Source organism: Brassica rapa, chromosome A09, assembly GCF_000309985.2.
Source record: "Brassica rapa cultivar Chiifu-401-42 chromosome A09, CAAS_Brap_v3.01, whole genome shotgun sequence".
In the NCBI taxonomy this organism is placed as follows: Eukaryota; Viridiplantae; Streptophyta; class Magnoliopsida; order Brassicales; family Brassicaceae; genus Brassica; species Brassica rapa.
The window spans coordinates 43,470,145-43,485,485 of NC_024803.2; the positions used below are offsets into that span (position 1 = coordinate 43,470,145).

At 33.9% G+C, this 15,341-nt stretch overlaps 3 protein-coding genes and 2 long non-coding RNA genes across 5 annotated transcripts; 2 read left to right on the top strand and 3 right to left on the bottom strand.

Moving 5' to 3' along the window:
- Positions 1–370: 370 nt before the first annotated feature.
- On the bottom strand, positions 371–1,825 carry LOC103843394 (early nodulin-like protein 1). Its single transcript, XM_009120122.3, has 2 exons — positions 1,387–1,825; positions 371–942 (listed from the first exon to the last, which is right to left on the bottom strand). Exons 1-2 carry the CDS (start codon positions 1,577–1,579, stop codon positions 446–448), a joined length of 690 nt encoding a protein of 229 aa, XP_009118370.1. The 5' UTR covers positions 1,580–1,825; the 3' UTR covers positions 371–445.
- Positions 1,826–3,075: 1,250 nt separating this feature from the next.
- On the top strand, positions 3,076–5,036 carry LOC103843395. Its single transcript, XR_004451216.1, has 2 exons — positions 3,076–4,178; positions 4,722–5,036. It is a non-coding gene; the product is annotated as an uncharacterized LOC103843395 (long non-coding RNA).
- A 2,163-nt stretch (positions 5,037–7,199) lies between these two features.
- Positions 7,200–11,431, bottom strand: LOC103843396 (putative axial regulator YABBY 2). The gene is made up of 6 exons (XM_009120124.2): positions 11,197–11,431; positions 8,604–8,735; positions 8,375–8,507; positions 8,222–8,270; positions 8,066–8,141; positions 7,200–7,595 (listed from the first exon to the last, which is right to left on the bottom strand). Exons 1-6 carry the CDS (start codon positions 11,263–11,265, stop codon positions 7,488–7,490), a joined length of 567 nt encoding a protein of 188 aa, XP_009118372.1. The 5' UTR covers positions 11,266–11,431; the 3' UTR covers positions 7,200–7,487.
- Positions 7,349–15,028, bottom strand: LOC103843397 (histone deacetylase 8). Its single transcript, XM_033279539.1, has 8 exons — positions 14,366–15,028; positions 13,334–13,920; positions 11,197–13,014; positions 8,604–8,735; positions 8,375–8,504; positions 8,222–8,270; positions 8,066–8,141; positions 7,349–7,595 (listed from the first exon to the last, which is right to left on the bottom strand). Exons 1-3 carry the CDS (start codon positions 14,634–14,636, stop codon positions 12,712–12,714), a joined length of 1,161 nt encoding a protein of 386 aa, XP_033135430.1. The 5' UTR covers positions 14,637–15,028; the 3' UTR covers positions 7,349–7,595; positions 8,066–8,141; positions 8,222–8,270; positions 8,375–8,504; positions 8,604–8,735; positions 11,197–12,711.
- Positions 8,743–11,652, top strand: LOC117128065. Its single transcript, XR_004451217.1, has 2 exons — positions 8,743–10,857; positions 11,327–11,652. It is a non-coding gene; the product is annotated as an uncharacterized LOC117128065 (long non-coding RNA).
- Positions 15,029–15,341: the final 313 nt, after the last annotated feature.

A 15,341-nucleotide genomic window follows, 5' to 3' on the forward strand; every position in this document is an offset into this window, starting at 1 on the left:
CATAATCTTAACGTATATGACCATCCAACTCGATATAATATGTTTAGAGATGCCTTCTCCCTACAACTATTGCTCAATTATCCTCCAACTTAATATTATATATTGCAGTTCCACTCTATATTTGACGTTGAGAGTTAGGTTATGAGGAAACATCACCATGTTTTTTATGGAGGACCTCCAATGCAGTCTCATCATAGTCTATCTATCAATGACATGCTTCTTATCATCTACTGATACCACCAGTAATAATACAATTACAAAAGTTATTAGCTAACTTGTAAAAAAATTAACTCAAATCGTTCTATTGGTATCGTTTTTTACTAGGATACTTATTATGTATATAATTTCGTAAATATTATAATGATAGTAGTTATCAGCTAAGATAATTATTACGATATATCTCCAAATGACAAAATGATGATTATACACACACAAGAAGAATTTATTAAAAGAATGATGCTAGGAACCCCATTAAAACCAAACATAACAAATTATATTTTGTAATGGAAGAAGAACTTTTACTACCCTTAACCAAACTATCATCATCATCACTCTCGATATCTTTAGGATGGTCAAAATTGGCGGGAACTATAGTATCTGGAGCAACTTCATCATCATCGCCGGATTGAGAGGATTGGCCTGGTCCAGGGGCCGTTTCATCATCTTTGTCTGGTGATGGTAGGCCTTGACCATGTGTTACATTTATCATGAAATGCTGTCCAAATTTACATTGTTCACCGTCATAGTTTCCTGAGAAGAAATAATTGGGACCTTCTTTAACAAGAGGAACACTAACTGAGACCGGAACTGGAGATGTTGCTGAAGGGTTTGCAGCCGACCACTCTGTTGTACTATTGTCTTCACCGTTGTTGTAGTCACATTCTTTGTAAGTTTTGAAATCATATGTTTGCACCACCGAATGGTTGCTATCTGTGTTGAAAACTACATTGAACAACAACACATAGACGTTTATGATTTAAAACTTCAATATGAGTAATCTGGATTAATCAAGCATAAACCAAAACCAAAAGAATCGATTCAAACTATACATTTTACTAAAATATTGTTTATGTCTAAAAGACAGAAACTAATATTTCTGACCATCAGATCATTTCTTTAAATATTCGTCACACTGGAACAAAAATTCAAGTTGGTTTTTATTAGATTACTTTGGCTTTCCAAACCAAAAACATCTACAAGCCACCAAAATATAGAGATACAAATAGCATTATTTTTTTTCATCTAAAATAGCATCTCTCTATTATACAAGTATATTTTGGAGCAAAATTAATTCTATCATAGAATTCTCCAACAAATTTTTTTTTTAAAATATAGAATTATATTGAAGATGGTCTTAAAAACAGATAAATACGGTGTGGAACTTACTGAGGAAATCACCCAAAGAAAAGGATTTGGAATCAGCCCATTTCTGATAATTTGCAGAAGGTTTCTCCTGGATACTAAACCATCCCGTGGATCCTCCCACAGTGTAGTTCTTGTACGCATCAGCCGACAAACTCAGAAGCATAAGTGACACGACACTAACACAAGATGATGAAGATCTCATGTTGTATGGCATAACTCTTTTTCTCCCTCTCTTTTCCTCTTTCAATTTTCTTGATTCTGACACTTTTCTTTGCTATAAAAGAAATTATAGGAAGAGGAGTCGTCTATACATAAAGTAATGAGCTCGTCATTGGCGGCATGTGGAAAAGTCTTGATGTTTGGTGATACGAAGGAACATGAAACAATGCAAACTGGTCGGTCCAATCATATACTGACGCCTTATTCTCCGCCCCCACGTGATCTCTTCAGCTTACTTTTGCTGTCTTCCCTTCCCTACACTTTCAAAAATAAATATCTGCCGGCTGTCCTTTCTACAGTCTACTAAATGGAATTTTACATAACGTGTTTTGTAGTGTTCTTACTTTAATAAAGCTTAGAAGGATTGATTCGCTTAACCGGTAAACCAGCGGTTCGACAATTTTTAGTTAATATCAGAAGGATTCGGTCGGCTCGGCTAAACCGGCAAAAACCATTTTTTCTGTAAGCAATCTTTTGTTGCAATCTTTTGTTCAGTTGGTTTCAAATAAAAGTGGGGAATCATATACTAAGATAAAAAACTACTAGTATTCTTGTATAGCAATGATAGATCAATCAAATAGTTTTATAATCAAGATATCTGTTGCTTGTTATATACTACAAACGTATCTTTTTTTGTCTTTTGTAAAGTCATTAGTAATCTCGACGGAAATCAATTTTAAATTTTATAAATAATAAAAATATATTCAGGTAAAATATTCTTTTTATTTGGTAAAATGGCTATTCAATTTGAGTCAATAGGGTGGCTGCTTTGGGTCATTGCAAATGAAAGTCGTAAAGGCCCAAAGTGGCCCACTAAAAATAAAGCAAACGGTGGCCCTTCAAAACTCCCACTCTTCCAGTCAGGTATCCTACTTACTCGATTAATAACTCATAAGATAATGTGAAGAAGATAGTGTATATGATCATCTATGGAGTAAAAAATAAAAATAAACACATGTATCAAACTATAACTAATCTTACCTTTCAGTATCGTTGTCTACTTTTTGATTTATATTTTGTTTTCCTATCTATGTTTTTTAATTAGTCACTTTTAATTTATATTCTTAACCATATATAAATATAATATATAGATAGTACTTGGCATTTCATCCTGTGTAGTTAGCGCATCTTCATCCTTACTCTATTTTTTCCTCTAAAATGAAGTAAAAATAAATATAGAGTAATGAATGCTCTTACCCAACTTCATATCTCACTCCATACTAAAATTTACTTCATAAATAGAGTAATCTATTTTTTGTTTGTTCATTACTTCATTATGAAATGGAAAATGGAGTGAAGTTGGAACAATTTTACTCTATTTTGGAGGAAAAATTAGAATTTTTCATTGGAAATGCTGTTAGGCTTTTCTTACAAAGCATGAAATCACTACAAGAAAACACGCCGAATTCCGACCGAGGTTCCGACGGATTAAAATTCGTCGGACGTTTGTGATGGATTTCCGACCAATTTCCGACGAAAACAAAAAATTTGAAGTCGTCGGAATTCCGTCGGCCATTTCCGACGAATTTCAGAGGAAAAATGGCTCGTCGGAATATTCCGACGACTTTTCGACGACATTCTGATAAAACATATAACCGTTGTAGTCGTCGGAAATTCGTCGGAATATACCGACGAACTTCCGACGACATTCCGATTGAGAGATATAAATGTTACCGTCGTCGGTATTCCGTCGGAATTTTCTGACGAATTTCCGACGAACCATGTTTCCGTCGGAAATCCCTCGCAAAATACCGACGACATAGCGACGACAAAGGGTTCCATTGAAGTTTGGAAATGTCCTCGGTAATTCGTCAGAATTTACCGACGATATTCCGACGAACTACACAAGTTCGTCGGAATGTCGTCGGTATATTCCGACGAATTACCGAGGACATGTGTTTCTAAAAAATTTTAAACATAAAAATCTATAAATTTAGATGCCAAAACTATGAAAATAACACATAATAAGTGTTTAGTATAGTATTAGATCACAACCGTTCAAATATAACAACTCATTAAAATATTTATGTATGCATATCATTGTTTTCATAACATCTCATCTTAACACTCATATACTTATACAATCATATTCATCTAATCTTACACTACAAAAAATGTTGTTGTGTAAAATCGTGTTATAAAAACATTTTTATTGTTAAATCTTTATGCAAATACTATATATATTATCAAAGATTTGGATTTTGCATTTAGAAACTTGTAATCAACCCCTAAACACTAAGTCGTCGGAATTCGGTCAGAAAAAGTCGTCAGTATTCCGTCGGAATCTACTGACGGACACCAATTCCGTCGGAATTTCAATTTACCCGGGAAAACCAAACCGCGTGAAAATTTTCGCGAACCGCCAATTGGTATATATTTAATTATCCCGACGGAATACTGACGAACCTGTGTCCGTCGGAAACATTAAATATAATTACCCTTCTTCTTCCTTCTTCGTTATTTCCGCCTCCGCCTCTGTCTCAATCCTCTCCGCGATTTCTCTCCCTTTCACGGCGATTCCGACCATTCTCGAGCTCCTATCACCGGCGAATCCTCTTCTCACCCTCATATCTCTTCCCCAAACCCCAAATCATGTAAGAATCATCCCAACCTTGTTTTATCTCATTTTTTTAGGGTTTTGGAAGTTAGATCTCGGATTTTAGGTTGTTTGATTGAAAATTTTAGGATTGAATGGATAGTTTAGGATATATAAGTTAGGATTGTTGTTTGGATTGTTGTTTTAGTTTTTCTTGGAATTATTTTGTGTGTTTGTTAAAATTCAAAACGTTTTACTATTTTTAAAACGTTTTTTTATTTTTAAAAACGTTTTTCAAGTTTCCAGTAATAAACTATGTATAATAAAATGTTTTTTAAAAATTTTAAAAATATTTAACAACATTTTTCTATATTTATAAAAATTTTATAATTTTGTATACATATATATATATAAATCATGTATAATAAAAAATTTTAAAATTTTTATAAATTTTTATAAGTTTCCTGTAATAAACTATGTATAATAAAAGGTTTAATAGTTTTTTTTAAAACGTTTATAAAACCTTTTGTAAATATATAAATGAAAACATTAAAAATAGAAATGATCTGAAAAGATTTTTGATGTATTAATTTTTTTTTAGGTCTGAGGATGTACCCCGCCCCGCAGCCCGTCTTCGACGTAGTTTGGTGAGCAGTTCCCGTGCATCGGGATCGTCTCATGAACAAAACTCGGTTCCCGCATATATTCCCGCTCCAGAAGAAGTTCAGCGCCGAGATAATGCAGAAGCTAGATCGTTTGATGTCTTCGAGTTCTTAGTTTTTTCTGCTTTTTAAAACTTTCTGAATGTTTTTTTTCTATTTCGGTTTATATGAATTTTTAACTTTCTGAATGTTTTTTTTTTCTATTTCGGTTTGTATGAATTTAAATTCTATAATATTATTAGTTTTAAATTTCAGATTTTATTTATTTATTAATTAATTTTTAATATAAAAAATATATAAAAATGCAAAATTAATTCGTATTTAAAATTGATATATTCCGACGAATTGAGGGCGTCGGAATATACCGACGAACGAAGTCGTCGGAAAATACCGACGGAGAAGGTTCCTCGGAAAATTCCGACGAACCATAGTCCGTCGGTATTTTCCGAGGACTCGGTTCGTCGGTATAGTCCGAGGAACGTGCTCCTTCGGTATATAGTTTTTCCGATGAACTCTGGTCTCGTGTGTCCGCATCGGAATATCGTCGGAAGTTCGTCAGAATGACGTTTCTCGGTATTCGTCAGAAAGTCGTCGGAAGGTCTGACGAAATTCCGACGAATCTTTTTTTTCCGACGAAATTATACCGACGGATTGGTTCGTCAGAAATTCGTCAGGATCGGTCTATTCCGACGAATTTCTGACGATTTCGGCCATCAGAATCCCCCTGTTTTCTTGTAGTGAATGGAACAAAAATAATAATTACAATTCGAGTACCTGATTCAGTATACAAGAAGAAATTTCTCTAATAACAAAGAAAACAAGATTAATCGTTAATGGAAGGAGGAAACAAAAAACCCTAACAACGCAGTGAAAAAATGCAATGAAAAAGGAAGAAAGAAAAAGAAAACATTAAAGTGAGTGGACAAGACCCGTCAGAAGCACAAAGAGCCAAAGCCATACAAAGACCCCCAACTAACATGATTTGACGTTTCAGATTCTGTTTTTGTTTTGGACACCCTTCATTCAATATCTCTTCTCTCTCGCTCACTCATTCATTGTATATCACTTATTACTACTACACACAAGTTTTCAAATATATTTTTTTCTTAAATGTGTGTGTATGTGTGTGCATGGACGAGACGATGGAAGGTGTACGTAAGTGTCTGTATTACTACTGGAAAGCGTGCCCCACATCTCTAATCTTCGTTGCGATCGATCAGAATTATATAGATACCTACAATCTCTATCTAATTCGTGTTTATTTTGGACTATACAACACGAAACTCTTATAATTAATACGTATAATATATATGCTTGAATAGCAAATTAATGTCGACCGTGGAAACTATATATACTGACTGCAGTTTGGTCGATGCTTGAGTCATTTTGTTTCCAATGTCGCATTATTTTGGCAAAAGTTGAGTATAACTACAAGAGCTTTGTTAACGTGTCGAATTAAAAGAAAAGAGAAAAAAACTACAAGGAGCTCATGTACATTTCTTTTCTTTTAATTCGATACGTTAACAAGAATTATTATGTTGACCACATACTACACAAATTTTACAAAACACAAATTTTAGAAAACGAGCATGCGTTGCAAAAGTCAAATCATTGATGTTTTATGATAAAGAAGACATGTTCTTTTTCATGGTTTGAAATGGTGAAAACGGTCACTGCATATGAATACTACCTTTATATTCCACAGTTCTATTTTAGGGATGGAGAACAGTCGTATCACATCTTTTCTCATATAAAACTTGTCGGCTACAATTTTTTTTCTTTTTTTGTCATTTATCATTTATCAATGCTGCCTGCAGTGATCATCTGCCTTCTAAAATAGTGTTCCAATCAGCAACATAAAATGTGACTTAACAACAATCATGATACTCAACCGAATTCGAGTATTGTGGCTGACAAGAGAAGACACGAGAATTAATTTCTCATCAATTTTTGTTTCTCTTTTCTAAACTGTTAAATACAACCATTGAACTATTGATTGAGAGCCTTTGGTTTTGGAAAGAATGTTTCTTTGGAATGAGTGATTCTCAGAATTACCTCAGCACCATAAAAGTTACCATATACACATCCTCATATGGAATTTGATCCTTTATTTTTATTTTTTTGTAAATGAGTTTTATCCTTTATTACCCACTCTAATAAGTACATATATACATGGGATCATCGTATATATATCCTAGATCTTTATCTATACTCCAAAACAAATATCTAAAGTCCAAACTCCTTCTATATATTTATGTTCTTACTCAAAATCGTTTTATTTATTTTTAAAATAACCTATATTTAATTGAAATGGAATCAATCGAATTCCATACATCTTTAAGCTCGTGTGCCACAGTAGTACTACAAAACTACTCATTATATAAATTCGTGACCACACAAAAAGCTACACCTTTTCAGAACGAGGAAAGATGAAATTTATATTACAGTTTTCGCAAAGGAGATTCTTTCTTAAATAATTAGGTTCGAATATGAAAACCACATATGGGCTTCCCTTATTAGAGGAATGTAAGCTAGAAACGAAGTTATAGATGGAGCCCACACAAGAAAAAGAAAGGGACATACATACATGAATATATAATATGTATGTAAGGTTATGTTTGATCTTCTTCCTAGCCTTCTCTTCCATCATCAGCATACACACACACATATATATAATAGCCATTATCAATATATATGTAAAGGCTTTAGAAATAGCCATTAGACTTGTGGCCTGCAACTGTCTGGTCTAATTGCTTGCCTTTCTTGTTGCCATCCAGCTTTAATCCAAAGTGAATGTGAGGAAAATGTGCCCACTACACACAAAAAGGCAATTTTAAAAATATGTACTGCAATAAAACTCCACCAATTGCGCATAGCAGGATCCACTATCGTATTGGTATATACACATATTTCAAAAAATTCATCTTAGCTCATGACAGAAATAAACCCTAGGGTTTTCCCACCTCAACCATTATAATTTGTTTAGAAATCTCTAATACTTATTATAAAATAGAAGATATTAGCCAATCATGTGTTTTCAAAAAAAAATTGTATTATTCAAGAGATAGCATTAGAAGAACAGTGTTAATAATTTCATTTTACTAAGCTTTTTATTAGAAAACACTGCATTCAATAAGTTGTGATATTTTAGTTGTGATAGATGTACAAAATAAAAAGTGGTGATTTATGTTTCTATACAAACAATTATTTATTTCCATAGTCTTCATATTTCTGACATCATCTGTCCTATTAGAAATAATGATAAATTAAGAAGGAAGCTTACATTTTTAGCAGCTGTGCTAAACGCCTCACGGTGGCTGATCGCTGGATTGCCAGCTTTGATCCTTTGGATTTCCTCTCTAATTAAGAAGAGAGAGTTGTTAAAAAATTGTAGTGAAAGAGTTGAGAGAAAAATTCATTAAAAGTATTAGAAAGTTACTTGATGAATCTGTTGTAGGCCGAAGGAACGCGTTGTCTTTTCTCCGGCGCTGCCATGAACATATAATTATGGACTCATTGAATATATATGCACACAAATTTCAAATATACTTGTGATGCTTGTGCATTAATGTGACAGGAAAGATCGACTTACGACGAATAGGAGGCATTCTAGGAGCCTCCCGATCGACATTTTCTGACAATGTGGTTGAAAAATGGTTGGAGCTCCTGGACGATGATCCCCATTCTTTCCTTGTTACCGAAGAGGCTATGTGTTGCTTAGGCTGCTTCACGATTACAATTAGACTATATCATCCAGAACTCTTCATGCATGGTAACAAAAACATGTTGAAGTCTTTAAGGATATTTTATATGTATGATACCTGAAGATCTTGATGAATGGGAGGAGGCGAGCTTTGATGAAGTGAAACTCCAATGTTGAGAGAGAGCAAATTGGTACAATGGCCACATCTCACCGTCACAAGTGTGAACAAACTTGCGTATGGTACACTTACCTGATCATATATTAGTTTGTAAGATCTCTTAAGTGATAGTATATATATGCAGACAAGTTTTTGTCTTGTTTACCACTATCCTATATTTCGATTGGCTGGTTAATCAAATCTCTAATGTAATGGGGAAGAACTTTCTTAATTATATTGTGCATGCACTATTTAAAAGGGAACGTTTGAAGTATTTGTTATCCCACTATATGGAACAGTACATTTTTGATTAAGCATAGAACAGTAATTTGATTTGACAAATGCATATCCAACTAAGAATTTCGAGAATAAAGCAAACTATAGGTTTTCTTTTGTTGACTTACAAATAGATCAGTCAAATAAAATGCATAATAAATCAACTGAAAATTAATATTATTTAACGTTTATTTCAGAATATATTTAATTTGTAGTTTCTGTAATTATTCACAAATAAATAAACAAAATATTTGCTGAGAAAAAAATAAACAAAATAAACAAAATATTTGCGTGGTCTAGTGCCTTCAATTATAGGGAACAATTTACATAGTACCTTCTTAATTAAATCAATGGTTTGTGTTTATATGAAATGAAACCAGATAATTATATATTTTTAATATACATGTAAATTAAAGATAGTCCTATAGTAGTTTTTATTTTATTTTTAGAACATAAAAAAGTTAGAAGAATTATCAAGTACAATTATATTTTTACTCTGATCCAAAACACTGATAACTGTCATGCATGCTTCTACTTTCATTTTATTATTAATTGAAAAAAAAATTGTGTAAACAGTAACTTTAGAATCTCTATATGTTTGTATATGAGATGGGTGTATTTTTGCGTATGGTGGGTTCTGATTAGTTATATGTCTGACACACAATCCTCAAGGCAACATGATAAAAGATAGCAAAGATATGAAGAATGGTTGATGAAGCTTGTAAGGAGAAGACAGTCATGTTAGAAAACGACTTGACCTTAACCACAGCCCATAAAGTCCTTAACACAATATGTGATGGTACCATCTTAAATTATAATCTTCTTTTATTTTTGTGTACATATCCAATCCGAAGTGGTCAAGATCGGCCATGATTTAACAGTCTGCAGCTTTTGCATAGATCAAAAAAATTGTTGCTCGAACTGGGTAGAACAAATCTTTTGTACTATCCGCTACAATACCACCCCTATTTTGTGCAAGACGACCTTCAGCATTTTTTGATTAAATGTGGTCGTCTTGGTCCCTAATCAGAGTCACGCTACAGCTCTACTATTTATTTATATGTAGGATAACTGTAAAATTTGCTCAAAAAAAAGGATAACTGTAAATAATCAACTTACAAGAATGTCTCCTGATTGCTTATGTTTTAACCTTTGACAACTTAGACACTAGCGAACTTAATTATATACAAGTTATGATGTTTGGGATAACACTAAAGCTACTACACAAGTATAAATTCTAGTCAATTTTTCCGTGATAGCTTATAGATCATAGACCAATGATTTGTTTGTTGAACATATAATTAAGCCAGCCTACAAAGCGGGGAAAATAGTGAAATTTAAATTAAATTTTGAAACCATAATATGCATATAACAAATTAGCTTCAACTCACTGAAGAAAAAAAAATTGAGAATAAAAAATGTTTAAAAAAAAAAAATTCAGCTGGCGATGTGATGTAAACATTTTTTACATGGACCACGCTTTCTAAATCAAAGATCTATGATTAATAGTTTGATATGATATATGTCTATACATGTGTCACATACTACAGTTATATATTTCAAAAGATAATGTGAAGTATCACATGGATGCAGGCACCAACGTCTATCTACCAATTCCCTCTACAGGAAATATTAATGACAATTGGAATTTAGGGAATTATGAGTAGTATTTAAGAAAATGATGGCTTTACTGAAACACCAAAGAAAACTATGTCACTGAAAAGGGCAAAAAATAAAACCTTCACAGTATTGTGAAATTAGGGAAAGAAGATGCTTGGTTGTAGACTACAAACCAACACATAGAACCCTAAATCTGATCAGGAGCTGTTTCCTTTGAGTTTACTTTGTTTGAGCACTAAGATATGGTCTAATCACCGAACTTCTTTTGCTTCTTTGGGTATATTTATCTCATCACGGGTCGTCTCCACAAAAGAAAAAGGTAAAATTAAAAACTTAGGGTTTCTTTATTTTCTGAGATCAAGAAACTTCCCCTATGTATCTTCACCAATAATCAGAGGAATAAGGTTGATTCATGTCCAGATGCAAAATTCTTCATAAAATATTTATCAAGTTTGATAGAAAATAGTATTCTTTTTTTTTAAGAAAAAGAAAAATAATATTCTTACTGTTTGATTTTTGTTAGAAAAATGAGATCTATCTCTGAGCTAAGACCGATCGAACACTCTTTCTTTCTAGAAAGATTTTCATTTTTTTGGAGAACTGGCTTGAAGATTTTCATTTTTGATATAAGGAAATAGGAGAGAGAGAGAGAGATTACCGCTAAAGTTGTCGTGCAGAAGTTGCAGAGGACATAGCAAACACGATCAGATGATAAATCTATAGACATTTTTGAACTTGTGGTTTCTCTTCAATAATATCTTCTTGTTTGGGTTATATAAAATTTTTAGGTATGCGAATGAAATCAAAGAAGGAACTATTTGATCTTGGAAGAATAAATTAAAGAAAAAGCAAGCAAATAAGAGAGCAGAAGGATATAGAGAGATGGGTGGAGGAAGCGTACAAAAAATCTGAAAAGATTAATGGGGTTTGTTTTGAGGGAAAGGGAGACCAGTGGGGACTATATTACAATGTTCTTTTTACATATAGTTTCTATTATTTTTTCAGAGTTGAATACTCAAGAATAAAATGAATGTTCTCTCGTGTAATTTTTCTGCTTAGGGTAAATTGTATATGTATATATAACTTAAAAGAATACTAATTAATAAAACTCTCACTTTTAAGAAAATTATTAAAATGACATCCGACTTTCGAAATACATGAACAGAAAGCATATAATACATAGTATTTGATATTTGTAGTTCAGGAAATATATGCAAGGAAAAGAAGTGCCGATTTTTTGTCGAAAAAGAAGAAGGCCTATATTTATCACTGATAAACCTTTTGACCATTGATGTATCCATTCACCAAATGACGGTATTTATAAGTAAATGACATCATGAAAGTCAGTTCATGAAAGATATGCAAGTCAACGAAATGCATATATTTAAATTGATAAAAAAAAACTGACGATTTATGTGTCATTCATCAAATGAAGGTGTCCTCGCAGAATATGACATCATAAAAATGATTATAGCCTATAGGAGAGTATTTTTCATTACTTATTTTTTTTAAACTTTTCATTACTTATTTATTTGATAAGCGATCCATTATGCACAGTCTCATCCACTGTTAAATTAATAAAGTTCCACAACATTTATCATTCAGTGGAAATATATGTGTATATATAATTTGATTACAATTTTACATAATAATACATTTTTCTAATTTTTATTTAGAAAAATGTTTGTCAAACAAAAAAAAAGTCAATCTTGCTTATAATCATGTAACAAAATATTGATAAAAGTTTCTATAATCACTAGTTTCATAATTGTTTTATACATAAAAGATTTTAAAATAAAACCAAGTGTGTTTTTTTCCAAATTACTCAATTTTTTTGTAATATGTACTTTTTTCAAATTACCCATATTCATGCCGATTGTTACTTTGTCCCCATGGGCCACAGCCCAAACCTCCAAAGCCTACAAGATCTTCATATTGAGAAGACTGAACTTTGGTCGGACTGTGGGGTAGCAATAATGCTTCCTACGAAGTAACCATTGAGCGTATAATCAGGTTTCCGAAGATGTCCCTTCCCTTCCCAAACCAAACTCTTAAAGCTGCAAAGGAACGTAACAAAGCCTTGGGCGGTTTCAATCATAGTACATGATTTTATTTGAATGGATCTATGTTCCAAAATGTTACAACACATGAACAAAATAAAAACTACACAACATCAAGTTCCTCTGAGAAATGGAACATATTCGGAGTGGTATCTTTTGATTGATTTAACAGCTTCAACAGCAACAGCTTCATCTTCAGGGTAATAAGCGACCGGATCCTCAAGATGCGGTTCTGGAATCTTCAGCACGCCTTCAAGCATGGCGTGGAGGCAGTAAGCTGCATATGTAACATGATACCCTCCTTCTTGCACCATAAGCAACCTTCCATTGCTATGCTCATCTGCCATTGCCCTCATTATCTGCCCAATCCTTCTGTATCCGTTCATCGTCAGGCATTGTCTCCCGTTTGGATCAAACTGCATATCCCACAGTACAAAGAGGATAAGCTCAGTGTGTTAGATAGTCTACATGTTTTTTTTTATACGGCCGTAATCCCCCAAACCAGAAACCACAACATGTAATATTAGTTTCGTCTCAGCCATGGAGATGAAAATTTAATTAGTTTTTTTTGAAACATTAGGCAAAACTCTCGGCTCAAGTTACAGACACTGTACAAGAGTTTTTTTTTGTTGAATAAATTTAACATTTATTAAAAAAATATATAAATTAGTTTCGTCCCAGCCGTGCCTCGAACTGTGGACCTCTGACACAATGGTAAAAGAATAAAGAACTTACAGCGCTAGAGTCTTGACCAACAACAAGAACAACCATATCAGGTCCAAACCTCCTAACAGCAGGAACGACCAGCTCATTCACCGCATATTCATAACCCTTGTCACCAGTGCCATTAGGTAAAGGAACATTCAAGTTATAACCCAACCCCACACCTTCACCAAGCTCATCAACAGACCCTCTCTGCGGATGAGACGACCCCCACGACCCGTGGTTCATATGCAGCGACACCGTGAGCACCTTATCAGACCTGTAAAACCCTTCAGCTGTGCCGTTCCCGTAGTGCACATCGATGTCAACAACCGCAACTCGCGAGCAGCGTCCTGAATCCAACGCTAGCTTCACGGCGAGAGCTGCGTTGTTGAGGAAGCAATACCCATCAGCTTGAGTGGGCTGAGAGTGGTGGCCTGGTGGGCGAACCAGAGCATAAGCTATTTTGCCGTGGCTGTCGAGAATGTGTTGCATTGCTGATAGAGTTGTTCCGGCTGCAAGAAGCGCAGCTTCCCAAGACCCTGGACTCATGAAAGTACCTGCGGAAATCTCACGCCTTTCTCCTGATTTATCTGCCTCTATTAGCTTGTTTATGTAGTCTGTACAAGGAACAGAGTGTATATGAGAAAACAGAGTTCAAAGTCTCTTTCTTTACCAGAGGTATGTAAGAAAGCAGAGTTCAAAGTCTAAAAAGTCTCTTCTTTTATCAGAGTAAAACAGAGATCAAAGTCCATAAAGTCTCTTCCTTTATCAGTTTATGTAAGAAAACAGAGATCATAGTTCATAAAGTCTCTTCCTTTATCAGAGTGTATGTAAGAAAACAGAGATCAAAGTCTACAAAATCTCTTCCTTAATCAGAGCTTATCGTAAGAAAACAGAGATCGAAGTCTATAAAGTCTCTTCCTTTATCAGAGTGTATGCAAGAAAACAGAGTCAAAGTCTCTTCCTCTAACAGAGTGTATGTAAGAAAACAGAGTTCAAAGTCTATAAAGTCTCTTCCTTTATGCTCTAAACTCGAACCTTAGGATCAATCGGTCGAACTACCTGAAGTGTGAAACGTTAGAAGCTCCGAGACGATTGCGAGACGACCGGGAAGCCAATTGACACGGGGAGAGATGGGACCACGTTGGAGAATCGAAACCATGTTCCTGACTCTGTCGGCGTTCTCCGGGTGCTTCTCCAATACGTCGAGGAATCCGGGGTTGATTCCCGTGTCGAAGACGCCTTGGACGGCGTCGTGTTGGAGCATTCCTTCGTGCCAGAAGACATCTACGGCGTCGCTTTGGGGTTTGGAGGTCTGATCTGAGCTGAGCATAGTGGAGGATGGAGTAAGGTCACAGTCTCTTTCCTCCCTTACTTTTAGTCGTGAAACTGAAAAGATTCTACTAAAAGTCTAGACATCATACTCCTTCCTTGGTAAGAAGATCACAGTTTCAGGGCCCACAGTTTCAATCTGACGGTGGCGACAGGCGAGGGAGATTCTGAAAATGGGATTGTTTCAAGGGACCTATTCTGCAAATAACCGAATTTATTGTTTGCCCCAGTTATAATCTTATAATTATAATTTGGGCCCATAGTTTCTATTAGCTCAAAAAGTTTTAATTCTTCCTACTTACTTCCTAAGTTTTCAATAAATGTATTAAGATATTTAAAAGATTTTATTGTTTTTTTTTTTTGAAAAATAAAAGATTTTATTGTTGTTTTAATATAGGATATTTTCATGTTTTATGCAAATTTTAAAATTATTAAAAATAATTAAGATAAATCATTGATTAATGACCATATATTGTATTATTTCTTTCGTAATTAGCTTTCATAATCAAAAACAAACAAAAAATGATATGATACATCATATGTTAAATAGGATTATTGGAATTAATTAGTCAGGCAAATCTTTATTATGATGTGTATACATATCATAATGGCGACATGAAAGTAATGCAAGAAACATAACACTGGGACCATTCGTGTCATTTTGCCCCACTCCCTACGCTGAAAAAACGACTTTGAACATTCCACA

Coding starts and splice junctions, on each gene's coding strand:
- LOC103843394 (XM_009120122.3), bottom strand. CDS start 1,579: ATGCCATACAACATGAGATCTTCATCATCTTGTGTTAGTGTCGTGTCA. Junction 943..1,386: donor TTCTTTGGGTGATTTCCTCA/GTAAGTTCCACA, acceptor TGTTCAATGTAG/TTTTCAACACAGATAGCAAC.
- LOC103843396 (XM_009120124.2), bottom strand. CDS start 11,265: ATGTCTATAGATTTATCATCTGATCGTGTTTGCTATGTCCTCTGCAAC. Junction 8,736..11,196: donor TCTGCACGACAACTTTAGCG/GTAATCTCTCTC, acceptor ATATATGATCAG/GTAAGTGTACCATACGCAAG. Junction 7,596..8,065: donor TTAGCACAGCTGCTAAAAAT/GTAAGCTTCCTT, acceptor TTTTGTGTGTAG/TGGGCACATTTTCCTCACAT.
- LOC103843397 (XM_033279539.1), bottom strand. CDS start 14,636: ATGCTCAGCTCAGATCAGACCTCCAAACCCCAAAGCGACGCCGTAGAT. Junction 13,921..14,365: donor TCTAACGTTTCACACTTCAG/GTAGTTCGACCG, acceptor TTCCTTGTACAG/ACTACATAAACAAGCTAATA. Junction 13,015..13,333: donor TTGGTCAAGACTCTAGCGCT/GTAAGTTCTTTA, acceptor TGGGATATGCAG/TTTGATCCAAACGGGAGACA.